The 13,600-nt window shown below is 36.7% G+C and overlaps 1 protein-coding gene across 1 annotated transcript; it reads left to right on the forward strand.

The window, feature by feature from the left end:
- The first annotated feature begins 720 nt into the window (after positions 1-720).
- On the forward strand, positions 721-12,693 carry LOC139149040 (uncharacterized). The gene is made up of 16 exons (XM_070720546.1): positions 721-868; positions 2,097-2,419; positions 2,809-2,957; positions 3,142-3,379; positions 3,897-4,002; positions 4,378-4,474; positions 5,013-5,108; positions 5,620-5,670; positions 6,091-6,181; positions 6,355-6,414; positions 6,830-7,006; positions 7,391-7,529; positions 7,856-7,964; positions 10,138-10,210; positions 11,183-11,469; positions 11,752-12,693. The coding sequence occupies exons 1-16, from the start codon at positions 826-828 to the stop codon at positions 11,996-11,998; spliced, it is 2,286 nt and encodes a 761-aa protein (XP_070576647.1). The 5' UTR covers positions 721-825; the 3' UTR covers positions 11,999-12,693.
- The last annotated feature ends 907 nt before the right edge of the window (positions 12,694-13,600 follow it).

Raw genomic sequence — 13,600 nt, forward strand, 5'->3', positions numbered from 1 at the left:
TCTCACCGGACGATAGCGTGATGCAGCAAGACTCGAGATGGCGAAAGAAATGCTAAAACTTATCTCAGCAATTCTTAAACAGCAAGTTTTGATCCTGGCTCTTCGAATTTGAAATGATACAATTATTTAAGGTGTAGGTATCCGCAAAAGTTATTAATAAAAAAACACAATCGTAGAAGTTCGTCTTATCCTCTCATAAGAATGGACTTGTTTGAAGGTAGTTTGCGAATGGTGTTGCTAGTAAGTAGTTTACAAAGAAAGAAAGAGAAAAAGAAAGGAAGAAAGAAATCAAATCTAGAATCTTGGAAATTGAACATAATCAAAATAATTGAATAACGTAACTTGAAACTGATACTGGTTTACCGAAAGTCATTTCATGGATCCATGAATACAGAATGTCACATAAAATGTGGTCCTAAGGAGCACTACTGCAGAGTTACAGATGAGGGGTTTTGTTAGCCAAGTAGCTTCTAATCTCTACCCGGACATTGATGGGCTCTAGCGATCTGGCTATACATGATGGGGAACCTATCCCATTCCCTTATGTGCCAGTATATTCATAATTTGGAAGGAAACCTCTCTGGCATTTTTTCATCGTTACTTTTTATCTTTAATGAAAGTATTCCAGGTATGAGTCATCAAAAATATGAGTTTGGCAAGTCTGTGATGAAAATATCTCGATATCTGACCAGAGAGGGCAGCCTAATCTGAAATTTCCCCGATCAGCACTGATAAGCTTAAGTTCTAGCTCTGCCCACACTGGCTCGAACGGGAACACGAAGGCTGGTTTGGATCCGAAAACACGATACTGATCTGGCCTGGTCGATGGAGAAGGTTGTGTTTCTGCAGTTCATTTTGATCATTCTTGGTAAGCTGCGTCTTGTCAAAGTACAATTACGTTACAAATAATGTATGGAGAAACTATGGATAGCGTACTGGATGATTTACAATATCAATTATGTATGAGTACTGATCGTCGCTCTTCACTTCATATTGTCGTACATGTTGAAGCACGTTCGAATCACTGTACTGTACAATGATCTGTCTAGTTTTCCTTTCACGTCTCACTTGTGTTCCCAGTGAGAAAGAATGTCCCATCATAGACCCTCCTTTTCTCGACGGTCTATGGTCCAATTTTCTTCATATAAACGTGAGGTAGGTGTGTGAGGGACATATACTATTTGGCAGACCCACTCCATGGTCCACGCCCGGGACTGTGCTAAGTCAGATACCACTGAGGTGGTCTCGCCTATACCTCAATATAACTGATAGCCACTTATCTAGGACCAAAATTTGAGGTCATTCGTAGTCAAGGTATGTTGCTTGTGTTGTTTTTATAAGAGCAAACTGCACGACCTCTCAGGAACACAGACCTAAACACAGAAGAAATGGAATTTGACCCATTCAGTGTAGTTGTGAGTAAAGGTTTCTCCGCGTACAACACCGACAAAGTTCACGACACCCGTGTACAGTTTACTACGAGCTACTGCAATAGCTATAATGATGGGAAATGACCAGAACCACGGATGTAACATCCATGCCAGAACGAAGAACACAACACCAATACCCCAGATTATCTTCTCTTCCTGTCCTTTATGCCACCAAACACAATTTATGGAATTGTAAACGTCCTTGTATCGACTCAAAAACACTTAACTTAAATATTATGTTTCGAAATATTTGCATGTCTTGCCGTGTGGGAGACTTTTTTACAAAAAGTGAGTTTTTCACAGTCAAGTTTGATGACCTGCTGTTCCGGTCAGTAAATATCATATGGACAATGGCTAGCATCGGAAACACTGGAAAAATACGGTTAGAAACGGCTGTTAAAAATCTCACTTATCATACCGTCTTTCATGAATGAAGCGGAGAAGAATATTTCTCACTTTCTTAAGTTAAATTCTTCCATACATTCATGTCATGTCATGTCAATTTTTTGATGAGTACATTTAACATGGTAGTTTAGGATTTATTCAACTTTTGGTACCCAATAAGTGCTCAATGATAGATCATTTACGGTCAAAGTGATTATTGTGGAGTTACGTTTACGTACTATATACTTACCTACTGTACGGTATCTGCCTTTGTTCATGCAGCTATAAGCTATAGCGATGGTCTTTTCAATAGTCAAGTGGGCATCAGAATCTCTCAAGATGGGGAATACACCATTTATGATATCAATAACAAGACTTGGCTGAACAGTGGACCAACCTTCTTTACAATCGATGGCAAGAAGTTCTCCAGTGCTGACAACACTCTTCACCTTGTCGATATTTCTAGTCCATCATCTGGAAGCGATGTCCTGGGCAAGTTTGACTTTCAGAAAATGACATGGCAAGCTGCAGCAAAGTCTGGAAGGAAGACGATTGAGACTTCTGTCAGAGTGTATCAGGACATTTCAGCTGTTGTCTTCTCACAGGTAAGGCAGGGTTGGCAATGCATCAGAATCTGAAGTTCATTTTCCTTTTTGGTCCGTGTTATCATAATTTATAGGCCTCATAATGTGACGCCATGGGGTTACCCATTTTGATTTTAAATTCTGATAGTTTAAATTGTTTGTCTCACCAAAATAATCACATTTATGAGTCTGGAATTTTTTATGAATAATTTGTTCATAACTCACCTTTATTAAATTGTTTAATTGGTCTGTTCAGTTCAAAATTGATTTCACAATCTCTCATTATCATGTTCGTTGAAATGGACTCAATTTGTTAAATTTGGTGGAGCAAAGCTGTCTAGAACAAATAGTAATGGATGGATTAGAAATGTTTGTGAGATAACGGAAAAAGTTTTTTGATGAATTTACAGTATTTTCCAGAGGATCTACATGGCTCTGGTATCGACTGGACCAATGGAGTGTGTACGGGGTTTCCCACTTTCAAAGTTGAGGGTGAAAAGGGGGACAAGGGGTTCTTGTCGTACGGAGGCTTGTTTCTTAAGATTTCTGGAGGTGGCAGGTGAGTGTCACTTCAATAAAGATATTACTTTCGATATTACGTTCACAGCAGTTTGCACATTCTAGGCCAAACGTGAATCGTGTGTATTATGATAAAAGTAATATGTTTGCATTGCAAGGCTTCCTTCGTTTGATGAAAGTTTTACGTTATTAAAGCGTTAATCAGTTTCTGATTAATTTTACAGTTGGTCAACAGAAGGGAGAGGAATTATTCGTGAAGGACTGTATGGTGGACCAATCTCAATCTTTGATAAATCTCTTAACACCATGGTGATTTCATCATTCTCTGAATTCATGGCATCTTCACTTCAGCTTCTGCTACCTGAAGCTGTTCTCAGTTTTGGAATCATGAGTAATGCAAGCATGATACCCAAAGACTTCAACTATCAAACCATTGTCTACTACGGCCAAGGAATTAATCAGGTCTGAATTTAGATAATTATGCTCGCCAAGTAACTAAGGGAAAGCTGAAGATTAAACATAAATGGTGCACAAATGGTGTAAAGAAGTATCAGATAGGACCCTGAATTGAAAATTGAAACAAAAGTAAACTTTGTTCATGCAATAAACTAACCTATCAAAGAAATTTACTCTCTGATACTCTATTATAAATTATTGCATTCCAACTCTATACTGAAGCACTGAGTGCTGGTTAGTCCACTTAGTTCGGGTGGGAAATTTGTAAATTAGCAATGCCATTAATTCTCCCCCTTTGAGCTGACCATATCGATAATCATTCTGTGAGTTAATATAAAGTTATAGAACTTCGCCTTATATGTATTTGGTTGCTGTATGTTAACTTTTTATCAGTAAAGATCCAATACACAACTGCGTGAACAGTTGTTACTTCGATGATACAAACTTACACATGTGACAAAGTGTCACTCTCACATGTTTAATTCCTATTAATTTTTCCCTTTTTCTTTTAAATGTCATGCAGGCCATCTATGAATGGGGTAGTATTTTACGAAAGAATTATGGGAAGACAACAGAAGTTATGGAATCAGATTTAATGATCAATTACCTGGGCTATTACACTGATAATGGTAAATATTCAAGATAAGTGATAACTGTCACCTGTCTTTGCAACTGATTCGTTTGTAATGAAGAACACGTGAAGATGAAGATTTAATTAAATAATGAAAATTTGTTTGGATGACGTTTACATCTAGGCTTCAAATTAACTTTCAGTTTTGGTAGTTGGAATTGTTCATAAATTTATAGAAAGATTTGATCACATTGAAAGTTGTATTTTCTCCTGTTACGGAGCTATGCGTAACACATTGAAGAAGGATACAGTTTTTTTCCAAGTATCTTTACTCATAGAAATACAGCATATAGAAATTGCAAGTAAACGCTGTAAGTCTAGGGTAATAATCCGGCACTTATTATATAAATATTGTTGTTTTCCCTACCTGTAGGTGCTTATTACTATTACAATACAGAATCAAAGGAGAACTATGAAGATACATTAATAAATATGAAATCATATTCAGATAAGATTGGTATTCCATATAGGTAATAACACCTGTCATTTCCGTGTAATTTCTGAGATTAGAGATATCTATGACTGGAGAATTTCATGAAGCTTAAAATTTATCGGCCGCTTTTTGGCGAGTGCTTAAGCTATGATGCAGACAATGACTGGTTCATGTACACGTATGAATAATACAAACTACCAAGACATGAACGCGTAAGTAGTCAAGATAGTTTTACACATGACATGGGCACTACAACAGCAACTTTCGTTTACCCTTTCACATGATCGGTGTGTATAGAGAACCAAGGCAAAGAATCTCCATTTACATGAAGTATTGTATGTTTCTGTTGTGGATGGTGAGCGAGTAATGTTGCTGGCGTTCTTCAGTCATTTAAACAAGGCTTTGATCAGTAGTTGCATGGCAATAACCTTAGGTGGCAGTGATAAGGGCAGAGCACAACTGAAGTGAGACAGTTGCATGTCTTCTTTAATCATACTTTTACATACCCTTAAAGTCAAAACCCTGAAAGGATAGACAGAATGATTACACTAGATATGTTTTATAATCATTTCCAGATATTTACAGATAGATGAATGGTGGTACTACAAAGGTGAACACGATGGAACCAGGAACTGGACTGCAAGGCCAAGTATCTTTCCTCATGGTTTAGAGTAAGCTTTGGAAAGTTCGTTTACCATTGTTAGACTATAATTAGCATCTGGTTGTGACTCCAAAAGCACTTTTGGACGTCAACTATAACTAGCATCCGATTTTGTTTCTAACTAAAAAGAAGGGTACTTTTGTCTAAAGACTCGATGTTTAATGTCTAACTATTTCATTGATAGTACAGATTCTTTTCGTTGGTTTGACAAATATATTGAATTAATGTCTTTATTGCTTTCAAATTATAGAGTGCGATTATATTACAAGATGGTAAAGATAAATTATTTATTGAAAGCAAAGAAAATCAAAGTTGCAACCGACTGGATATTTTCACCATTTTTTGGCACTTTTTGACACAGGCATATTGTTAATTTTTATTAGGCCTTTAGAAAGTTTGTAAAATCTCTTTCATAATAACAAAGGTATAAAAATAGTTTTGTGAGTCATCAGCACTGTAAAAATAAGTATATGCTCATCGCTAATATTTAATTTTGTATAATTTATTCTTTCTGTTGACAGTTACTTATCCCGCAAAGTTGATCTCCCAATGCAAGCACATAATATGTGGTGGTAAGTGAAAACAGTTATTAAGAATGCTATAATTGGTTTTTACTACATCCACGATTCACACCTTGTCATGTAGAGTTAACCTTTCAGTTCCGTGGTTTGGTCCGACACTGTTGCTTTCAACAGTAAACGCAGACCTCTATGCAGGCAAATAAGGGTCTCTGATAAATAATTTCACTCCCAAAACTGCGATCAAACATGTTTGCACTGATATTGATTCAGTCAAAGATGTTGCATTACATTTATTGAGATGCATTGTACGTACCATATTTTGTGTAACTAATGCTATACGAAATAAAATGACTACAAAATTAAACAATATTTCTGCATAATTTATTGGCTAGTCTCTCAATGTGAAATGGCTATTATGTTCCATAATGTCAACCACACTTTTGAATGATACTTTTTAAATTTGTCTTGCAGGTCTAGTGATACTGTATATGCAAAACAAAATGGTGGAAACTTTGATTTTATCATTGAAGCAGATACTGGATATGGCCTTCCTATTGATGATGTAATGTAGCTACTACATTAAATAGCGAATAAATAATTTTGATTGATGAAATTTAAGATTATGTTGTCACACCAACCAGTAGAGTCCAACATTACTAAAATACCTCAGAATGAAAATCAATTGCTCCTTTGTGATTTCACAATAATTCAAGATTGGTATACGATATTTTACAGGAGTTCTGGAATTATCTTTTAAAATCATCAAGACAATGGGGACTTACGACTTACGAGCAGGTAAAATTGTCATTTGCAAAATATTTGCTACAGAAAGTCTTCACTTTTTGGTTCATATTTCAGTCATTTGTGTCTGTTTTCTGTAACATCCATTGCAAGTTCTTTTGTTCTTAGAAAAGTAATTTTAAAAAGCTCACTTTGAATTTGAGTTTGAACAAGCGTCAGATTTTGTATTGATTATTCAACTAGCAGACTTTGGTTCCTGAATTACTTAACTTGATTCAAAACTAATATTCCAACAGAAAGTTTTCAAAATCTCAGCTTTCATCGATAATTTAATGAAATTGTGAGCTGTAGTTCTCCTTTCATGTGTTGTGCACAAGTGTAGTCCTCCACTATACCTTGTACTCGTTTGTTCTTTACATGACATGTTATACAGTTCCAGAGGTCTTTAAATATAATGTAATTGTTACAGGACTTTTTAAACGAACAGTTTGCTAATATGCGTGCTACGACGAGTGATGTCAAAGTTGGCCGCTCGTGGTTACTCCAGATGGGGCGCGGTGCTTCAAGAAATAACATGACAATACAGTACTGCATGGCAATGCCAAGACATATACTACAAAGTGTTGAGGTGCCAAGTGTGACACAGGTCAGTTGACTAGACGGCTTATCTTAAGTCTCGCTGTTATCTTTACCGGAGTCTATTGTATGTTGCAAGTTTTTTGAAAAAAATATTGATATTGATCAACAACGCCTCCACTTGCAATGGTATTCGAGAAGTTGCCGCCATCTTTTGTTATATGAACTCCAGATATTGCCTCCAGTATCTAAACAAGGAATGAATCATGAACATTCTGCAGATGAATAATCAGTGGGTGTCTGTTGTCTATAAGACTTTAAGATTTACTTGACTGACATTCAATAAGGTGAAATACACTGGCGCAAATACTTAGAATTCAGTCCTGGAGTTAAGATTACGTCAGCGGAGGTATAATCGACACATTTATTGATAAATAAAGTTCACATTTCATAGGCAAGGGCAAGTGATGATTATCAGCCAGACAATAACCAGTGGACGATTGGACTCAGTTCAATAATGTATCATGCTTTAGGACTTGCACCATTTAAAGACACTCACTGGACCAGCCAATCACAACCCGGTGATACTTATCGTGAGTACAAACTTAGATATCACGTAACATATTTCTTTTGTACATTATGTGTGTTTTTCAGGTGCAAAGGTATAAACCTCAATATCACACAACATATTTCTCTAATAATTTATTTGTTTTATCAGGTTCAGAGGTGAATGTTTCCCTGTGAGTATGCTGTAAAAGTAACTACAAAATAAGGTTACACGTCAAATTTCACTAAATGCCATTATTTTACAGCATACTGCCAAAATCATGACAGTAGAGCTAACCACAGGCAGTATGACATGATTCCAATATATTTTCTCTGACATTTTTCCGAAGTGTTTCTTCTCTTTTCACAACAGACAGCACAGAGCCATATGTGGAACTTCAGAATGTTGTGTCGCTGTTGAGTACAGGTCCTGTTGGCCCTGGTGACAAGATTGGTTACATGAACAAATCATTGATTATGAGGTAGGACATTACTCAAGTACTGTTACAATGAATTTACATATAATGAATTTACATCTCCTTAATTTGTCTTTTTGCCAGTGGAAAACATAATCTATGACTTCATTTGATACATGGTCAATATTTGTTACAAATGCAGACACAAAGTAGCACAGAACAGACAGCACAGTACCGATACACACAAAAACGTTAAATCCGTATGAGAAAGATACACGGACCTCTGGGAAAAGATCAAAAAGTGATGCCATGCAGTTGTTTCGAAAATAGTAAGCGCATCCTGCCCCACATGTGGCACCCACCATATATCAATTTGTAACTCATATAAGTAGTGGTATCAAACTGAAGACCAATGTCACTGATGGCATCAGCGATCATTTGTCGAAGAGAGACATCATGTTTCTCTACCAGCTCATGATACCTGCCAAAAAGCGTTTGAATGTAGAGATAATTTTTTTCTGGTGTTACCTTGATTTAAACGTTTGTAAGAGAGATGGCCATGTCTCTCTGCAAAATCAGCATATAAACTGCATGCTCTTGCATATCGAATAAGCTGTGAAATGTATACCCCATAAGCTGGTGAGAGTGAATATTACTGATGAGGTGTGGGAAATTGATGATAGTAAAGTTGAAATCATCTCTCTTGTCATATAGCCTACTAGAAAGGTGACCATTAGAGTCAAATTCAAGGAAGATATCCAGATATGAAGCAGAAGAGACCGTTTCTGTAGTTTCTTTAATCTCTAATTCTGGAGGATAAATCATTGCGAGATAGTTATTGAATCTGGAGTTATTCATTGAACTGACATCGTCTGTGTATTGAATCGGAGTTATTCATTGAACTGACATCGTCTGTTTATTGAATCTGGAGTTATTCATTGAACTGACATCGTCTGTGTGTCTGAATATAAGGTTGACAGTTCTAGCTGCAGAGACTTTCTTCTGTTTTATTAAGTTCTGGATAAATTCTGCCTCGTATGAGTAAAGAAATAAGTCAGCAAGTAAGGGAGCACAGTTAGTACCCATAGGAATTCCTAAATGCTGTTAGAAAATGTGTCCTCCCATTTCAACAAATATGTTGTCGATAAGGAAATCCAGTATATATATCATCATCATCATCATCATAGTTTATTCGCTAATGTATGTTTAAAAATAAAAATACACCAGAAATCTCATTGGCTCGTGCTCTAAACCACGAAGAATACAATTAAAACACTTACAATATAAAAACAGGATCAGCAAACACCGATAAGATACAACACTCAATAAAAAAGTTACGAACATCTGGCTAAAGGGTCCATCCATTCAGTTGACGGACTGCTGAAGGTAAAAACTTTTCCTATGACGTTCTGATTTTGCTGCAATAGAGCGGTAATGTTTCCCTGATTGCAAAAGCGAAAACTGACCGAAGGCAGGATGGGAAGAATCGGGAAAGAATAGAATTTGTTTTCTTTTGCATCCTAGATCTGTAAAGGTCATCTAATTGAGGCAAGATTTACACCAATAATGCGCTCGGCAGAATGTATCACTCTGTTTAATAGGCGACGATCCGCAACAGTAGAACTCCCGTACCAGACAACAATTGAGACTGTCAACACACTCTCGACAACTGCCCGATAAAATTTATCAGGAGATCCTGCTAAGACCGAAGCCCGCCAGCCTTCGTAAAAAGAACAATCGTCGCTGAGCTTTCTGAACACAATGCTCGACGTGCGCGTGCCAGGTTAAATCATGGAGATGCGGATGCTGAGGAATTTAAAGGTGTCAACTATCTCGACATCTGTGCCATTGATAGACAATGGTGTGAGAGGAGTCTTATTCCTTCGAAAATCAATAATGACCTCTTTTGTCTTGCTAACATTTAATGACCTCTTTGTCTTGCTAATATATCGAAAGCAGTGCTTTCAAAAGTACTGCCCAATCATTAGTACAATACCAAAATTCTACAATATTAGTCTTTAGAAGTATATCCGTTTTCTAAAGTGGTTTATACATTGCTTTCAAAAGTACTGCCCAATCATTAGTACAATACCAAAATTCTACAATATTAGTCTTTAGAAGTATATCCGTTTTCTAAAGTGGTTTATACATTTTCATAACCTATTTCAACAAATATGATATGTGATGTTCTGGAAAACAAGCATTTTTTATGTACATTTATAATTCTCATTACTTATAGGACATGTAACAGTGACGGATTGCTGTTGAAACCTTCAAAACCAGCCACTGCGATTGATCTACAAATCTATAGGGTAATTTTATTTTCTTGTACCTGGTAGTTTTTATGAAGGTTAAGTAGATTTATCTTTTTATGGAGGAAATATCAATAATCTTTGATCGATTGGATATTTTGAGACAATAGGAGCAACTCCGTCAGTTTACCTCTGACATTATCAAAAGATATTTCTTTAGTACTAAGAGTACTATTTCCTCCGTCGACCAATTTTAAAGTCACTTAAGGATAAAAGCTGATAAAATCAAAAGTTGTATCAAGTAGAATAATCTCATCAAAAATGTATGTTCATAAAGTTCTAGCAACTTTAGTGACTACAACGTAGTGACTAGAATTTAATTGTGCTTTGGTTTAAAGCGCAGTGGTCGTCGCGCTGCGCGTGCGCGATTTTTTTGTTGTTAAAACATGAATTTTTGTAAACATAAGTCTTCTCAACTTCAATCTGAGTGAGATAGGAGCGGTCCCCCACTTTGTTAACGCCTTTGTAAGACTCAACATCATGCACTAGTAAAACATTTAGATCGGAAACGAACTTCAGTGATGTATTTCTATTTATAAACGTATGTAGGGTTACGAACATTGAGACACTTCACTCGGCACATTATGTCACTGAGTTTACTGCATGCAGTCACAGTGAACAAATGGGTTTGATCTCGCGCGGTCACGCTGGTTGTACACAATGCTATGTACAGTACAGTAAAATAAGTCACTATATCGTCAACATTATATATATATATATATATATATATATATATATATATATATATATATATATATATATATATATATATACATATATATTGTAAATAAAACAATAACAATATCGCAAAACAAATAATCAACCCTTAACCTTGTGCAGCATTCTTGGATATGTTTTCAACAAGGGGGGGGGGGACCCCCTCAGGAGCATGCGCAGCGCGACGACACTGCGCTTTAACCATGAAGAAGTATTTGACCAATGTAATATGGCATACTTCACGTTTCCTTATAGATGAGTATGGGTTCTGGAGGACCGGATGGTGAAGTGTGGTCTACGTACAGTGACATTGCTGGTTATAGATTTGGTACTTTACTGTGGGTCAATGTGAAAACACCTTACCCAATCACACCACAACAAGCTGGCTTTGGAAAGCTGTACTCAAGCTATGCTTTCAGTGACAGGGATCCTGTGAAGACACTGGTGAAATTTGATGAAGAGAATCCACTGAACCAACACAAATGTGGTAAAGCTGACTTTGGACTTTGGCATTCTGTTCCTGAAATAACTATTCCCGGCAGGTAAGCGAGTAAAAGTACATTTAATAGCGTTGATCATGACTCGTTTTGTCCAAGTAATATGATTTATTTCGCCGAACGAGCACCAGGGAAAGAGCTCCATAGCTTTGCTAATCATATTGCAAGACATGTGTTTAGCGCTCATCATGTTTTGCTTGAGGAACTTAAGATAACTTAGTGGCATCCATTATTTCTCGTAAAAGCTACATAAACTATGAAATTTCCGTCTCAGAAAATGAAAAGCATCTCGGCATTACCTTTGTTAATATGATTCTATCTTTCCAGTTCCAAGAGAGTATTGATCCTGGGTGAGTTGGCCAAATGGGTGAAGATGTCACCTCAACGAATACTTGACATAGAGACCTACACCGGTGACGTCATCATCAACTTACAAGGAGGTGTCAATGAGGTCATAGAGTTCACTGTAGTCTACACCGATGACCTGACCACACCCCATCAAATTAAATGTACTGTCCCTGAATCTGGAAGATTACAAATGCACCTCTCTAATGAACAGTGTCATCCCCTATGAACTTTTATAAACGGAAACTGACCATTAACATTTGCATATTCTACGCAATTAACTCATCATTTGTACGAGCTTTCTGTAGAATTAATTTGTTATAACTTTCAATTGCATAAAATTCAAAAATCTCGTCCAAGGATATTCATATCATGAAGGTAAAGAGGATCTTAATTTTTTTAGGCCAACGAGGTTGCTATGATAACTGTGACTCGTTGTTGAGGTGATATTTAGAAACGAAAGTTGCAAGTTTCAAGTTGTGGAAACACGTCTTTTGCAAACTCAAATTGCATTCCCTATCTGTGATAGATTTAACCTTTAATTATACACATACGTTGCATGATTACACGCATGCACATATCAAGAACGCTGTGACATTTAGTGAAAATTGGGAGCAAACATCTGCTAGCTGCTCACACATCCATGCTTTTTGTCAAACATTCCAACTTTCTATAAATGTATATTAATACCGGACCTTCTATTAATAATGGTATCATGTATATATTGCTGCAACTTGTATTGAATTTACCAGCTGTCGAACATGAGGAAATATATATGAGTGTTCCTTTTTCCCCTGCAACGGTCAGATTTTGATTTTTGAAGCTCATGTGATTAACAGTTCTTGTGCATTGATAAAAGTTTCCCTGTGCAATGTAAACGTGATTTCTTGTTAAGAATATGAATAAACGTTACATCCAAACAGACATTCTCCTTTTATCTGTTGTATATTATTTCAAAACCACGTGATTGGCATGAATTCCCACGTGATGGCAAGGTGATTTGATGAAAAGTTGACACTATGAAAACCAGACTGTTGACTCCAAAGTCAGGCACTTAACGTCTGATCTTCGGAACTCTTGCCAAATTCACTGCAGCAATTATTTTATCATTTTCTGTAAAAGGCATTTAGAATCCGTATATTCATTCTTGCGTCATGATAGCTGTGTCAATGAAGATAACTTTGTTGTGTTTATGTCTTCTCATGGCAAAGTAGACAAGTAGTGGCTGAAGTATGTATGTTGTTGATCATAACCCTTGGAGGTGATAGCATGTTGTATACATTGAAGCAACACTGTTTTTGCTATATACTATCTCATATTAATGAGAGCTACTATCGTCCACTCGCACGGGTCCGTTACTTCGACTATACAGTCTCCCACTAGCTACCTGATTTCGGGGAGCATCCAGCTGCCCGGGCAAGAGACCTTGGCAGGTCGAAGATTGGTTTGGGACGCAAACGTAATGAACAGTTCTGTACATTGAATTTACGGGAAGGATGTTATAAAAAGTCGGTGTGACTGAAACTGTGTGAAAAATTATGATGGAAAACAATGCTTGATGAGCAGGACTTCCTTTTGTTTTGTGCTGTACACAGTAAGAAAGTCGTGAACTTGTACAAATCCAGTCTTTCAGATAATTTTAAGGAAATTATTAGGGACACGAATGCAAGAAACAGCCTTTTTATGTCAGTAGGCTTTGGAAACGTTTGACGACTTGTCACTTTAAGGGTCTCCCTCATTGAAAAAAATTATCCACTGACATGAAGATAGTACATTGTACGTGTGTAAAATCCGAACAATACTTGTTCAGGTAGCGATGAATATTAACGTT

Source organism: Ptychodera flava, chromosome 14 (genome assembly GCF_041260155.1).
Source record: "Ptychodera flava strain L36383 chromosome 14, AS_Pfla_20210202, whole genome shotgun sequence".
Lineage (NCBI taxonomy): Eukaryota > Metazoa > Hemichordata > Enteropneusta > Ptychoderidae > Ptychodera > Ptychodera flava.

Coding starts and splice junctions, on each gene's coding strand:
- LOC139149040 (XM_070720546.1), top strand. CDS start 826: ATGGAGAAGGTTGTGTTTCTGCAGTTCATTTTGATCATTCTTG. Junction 2,420..2,808: donor CAGCTGTTGTCTTCTCACAG/GTAAGGCAGGGT, acceptor ATGAATTTACAG/TATTTTCCAGAGGATCTACA. Junction 4,475..5,012: donor AAGATTGGTATTCCATATAG/GTAATAACACCT, acceptor AATCATTTCCAG/ATATTTACAGATAGATGAAT.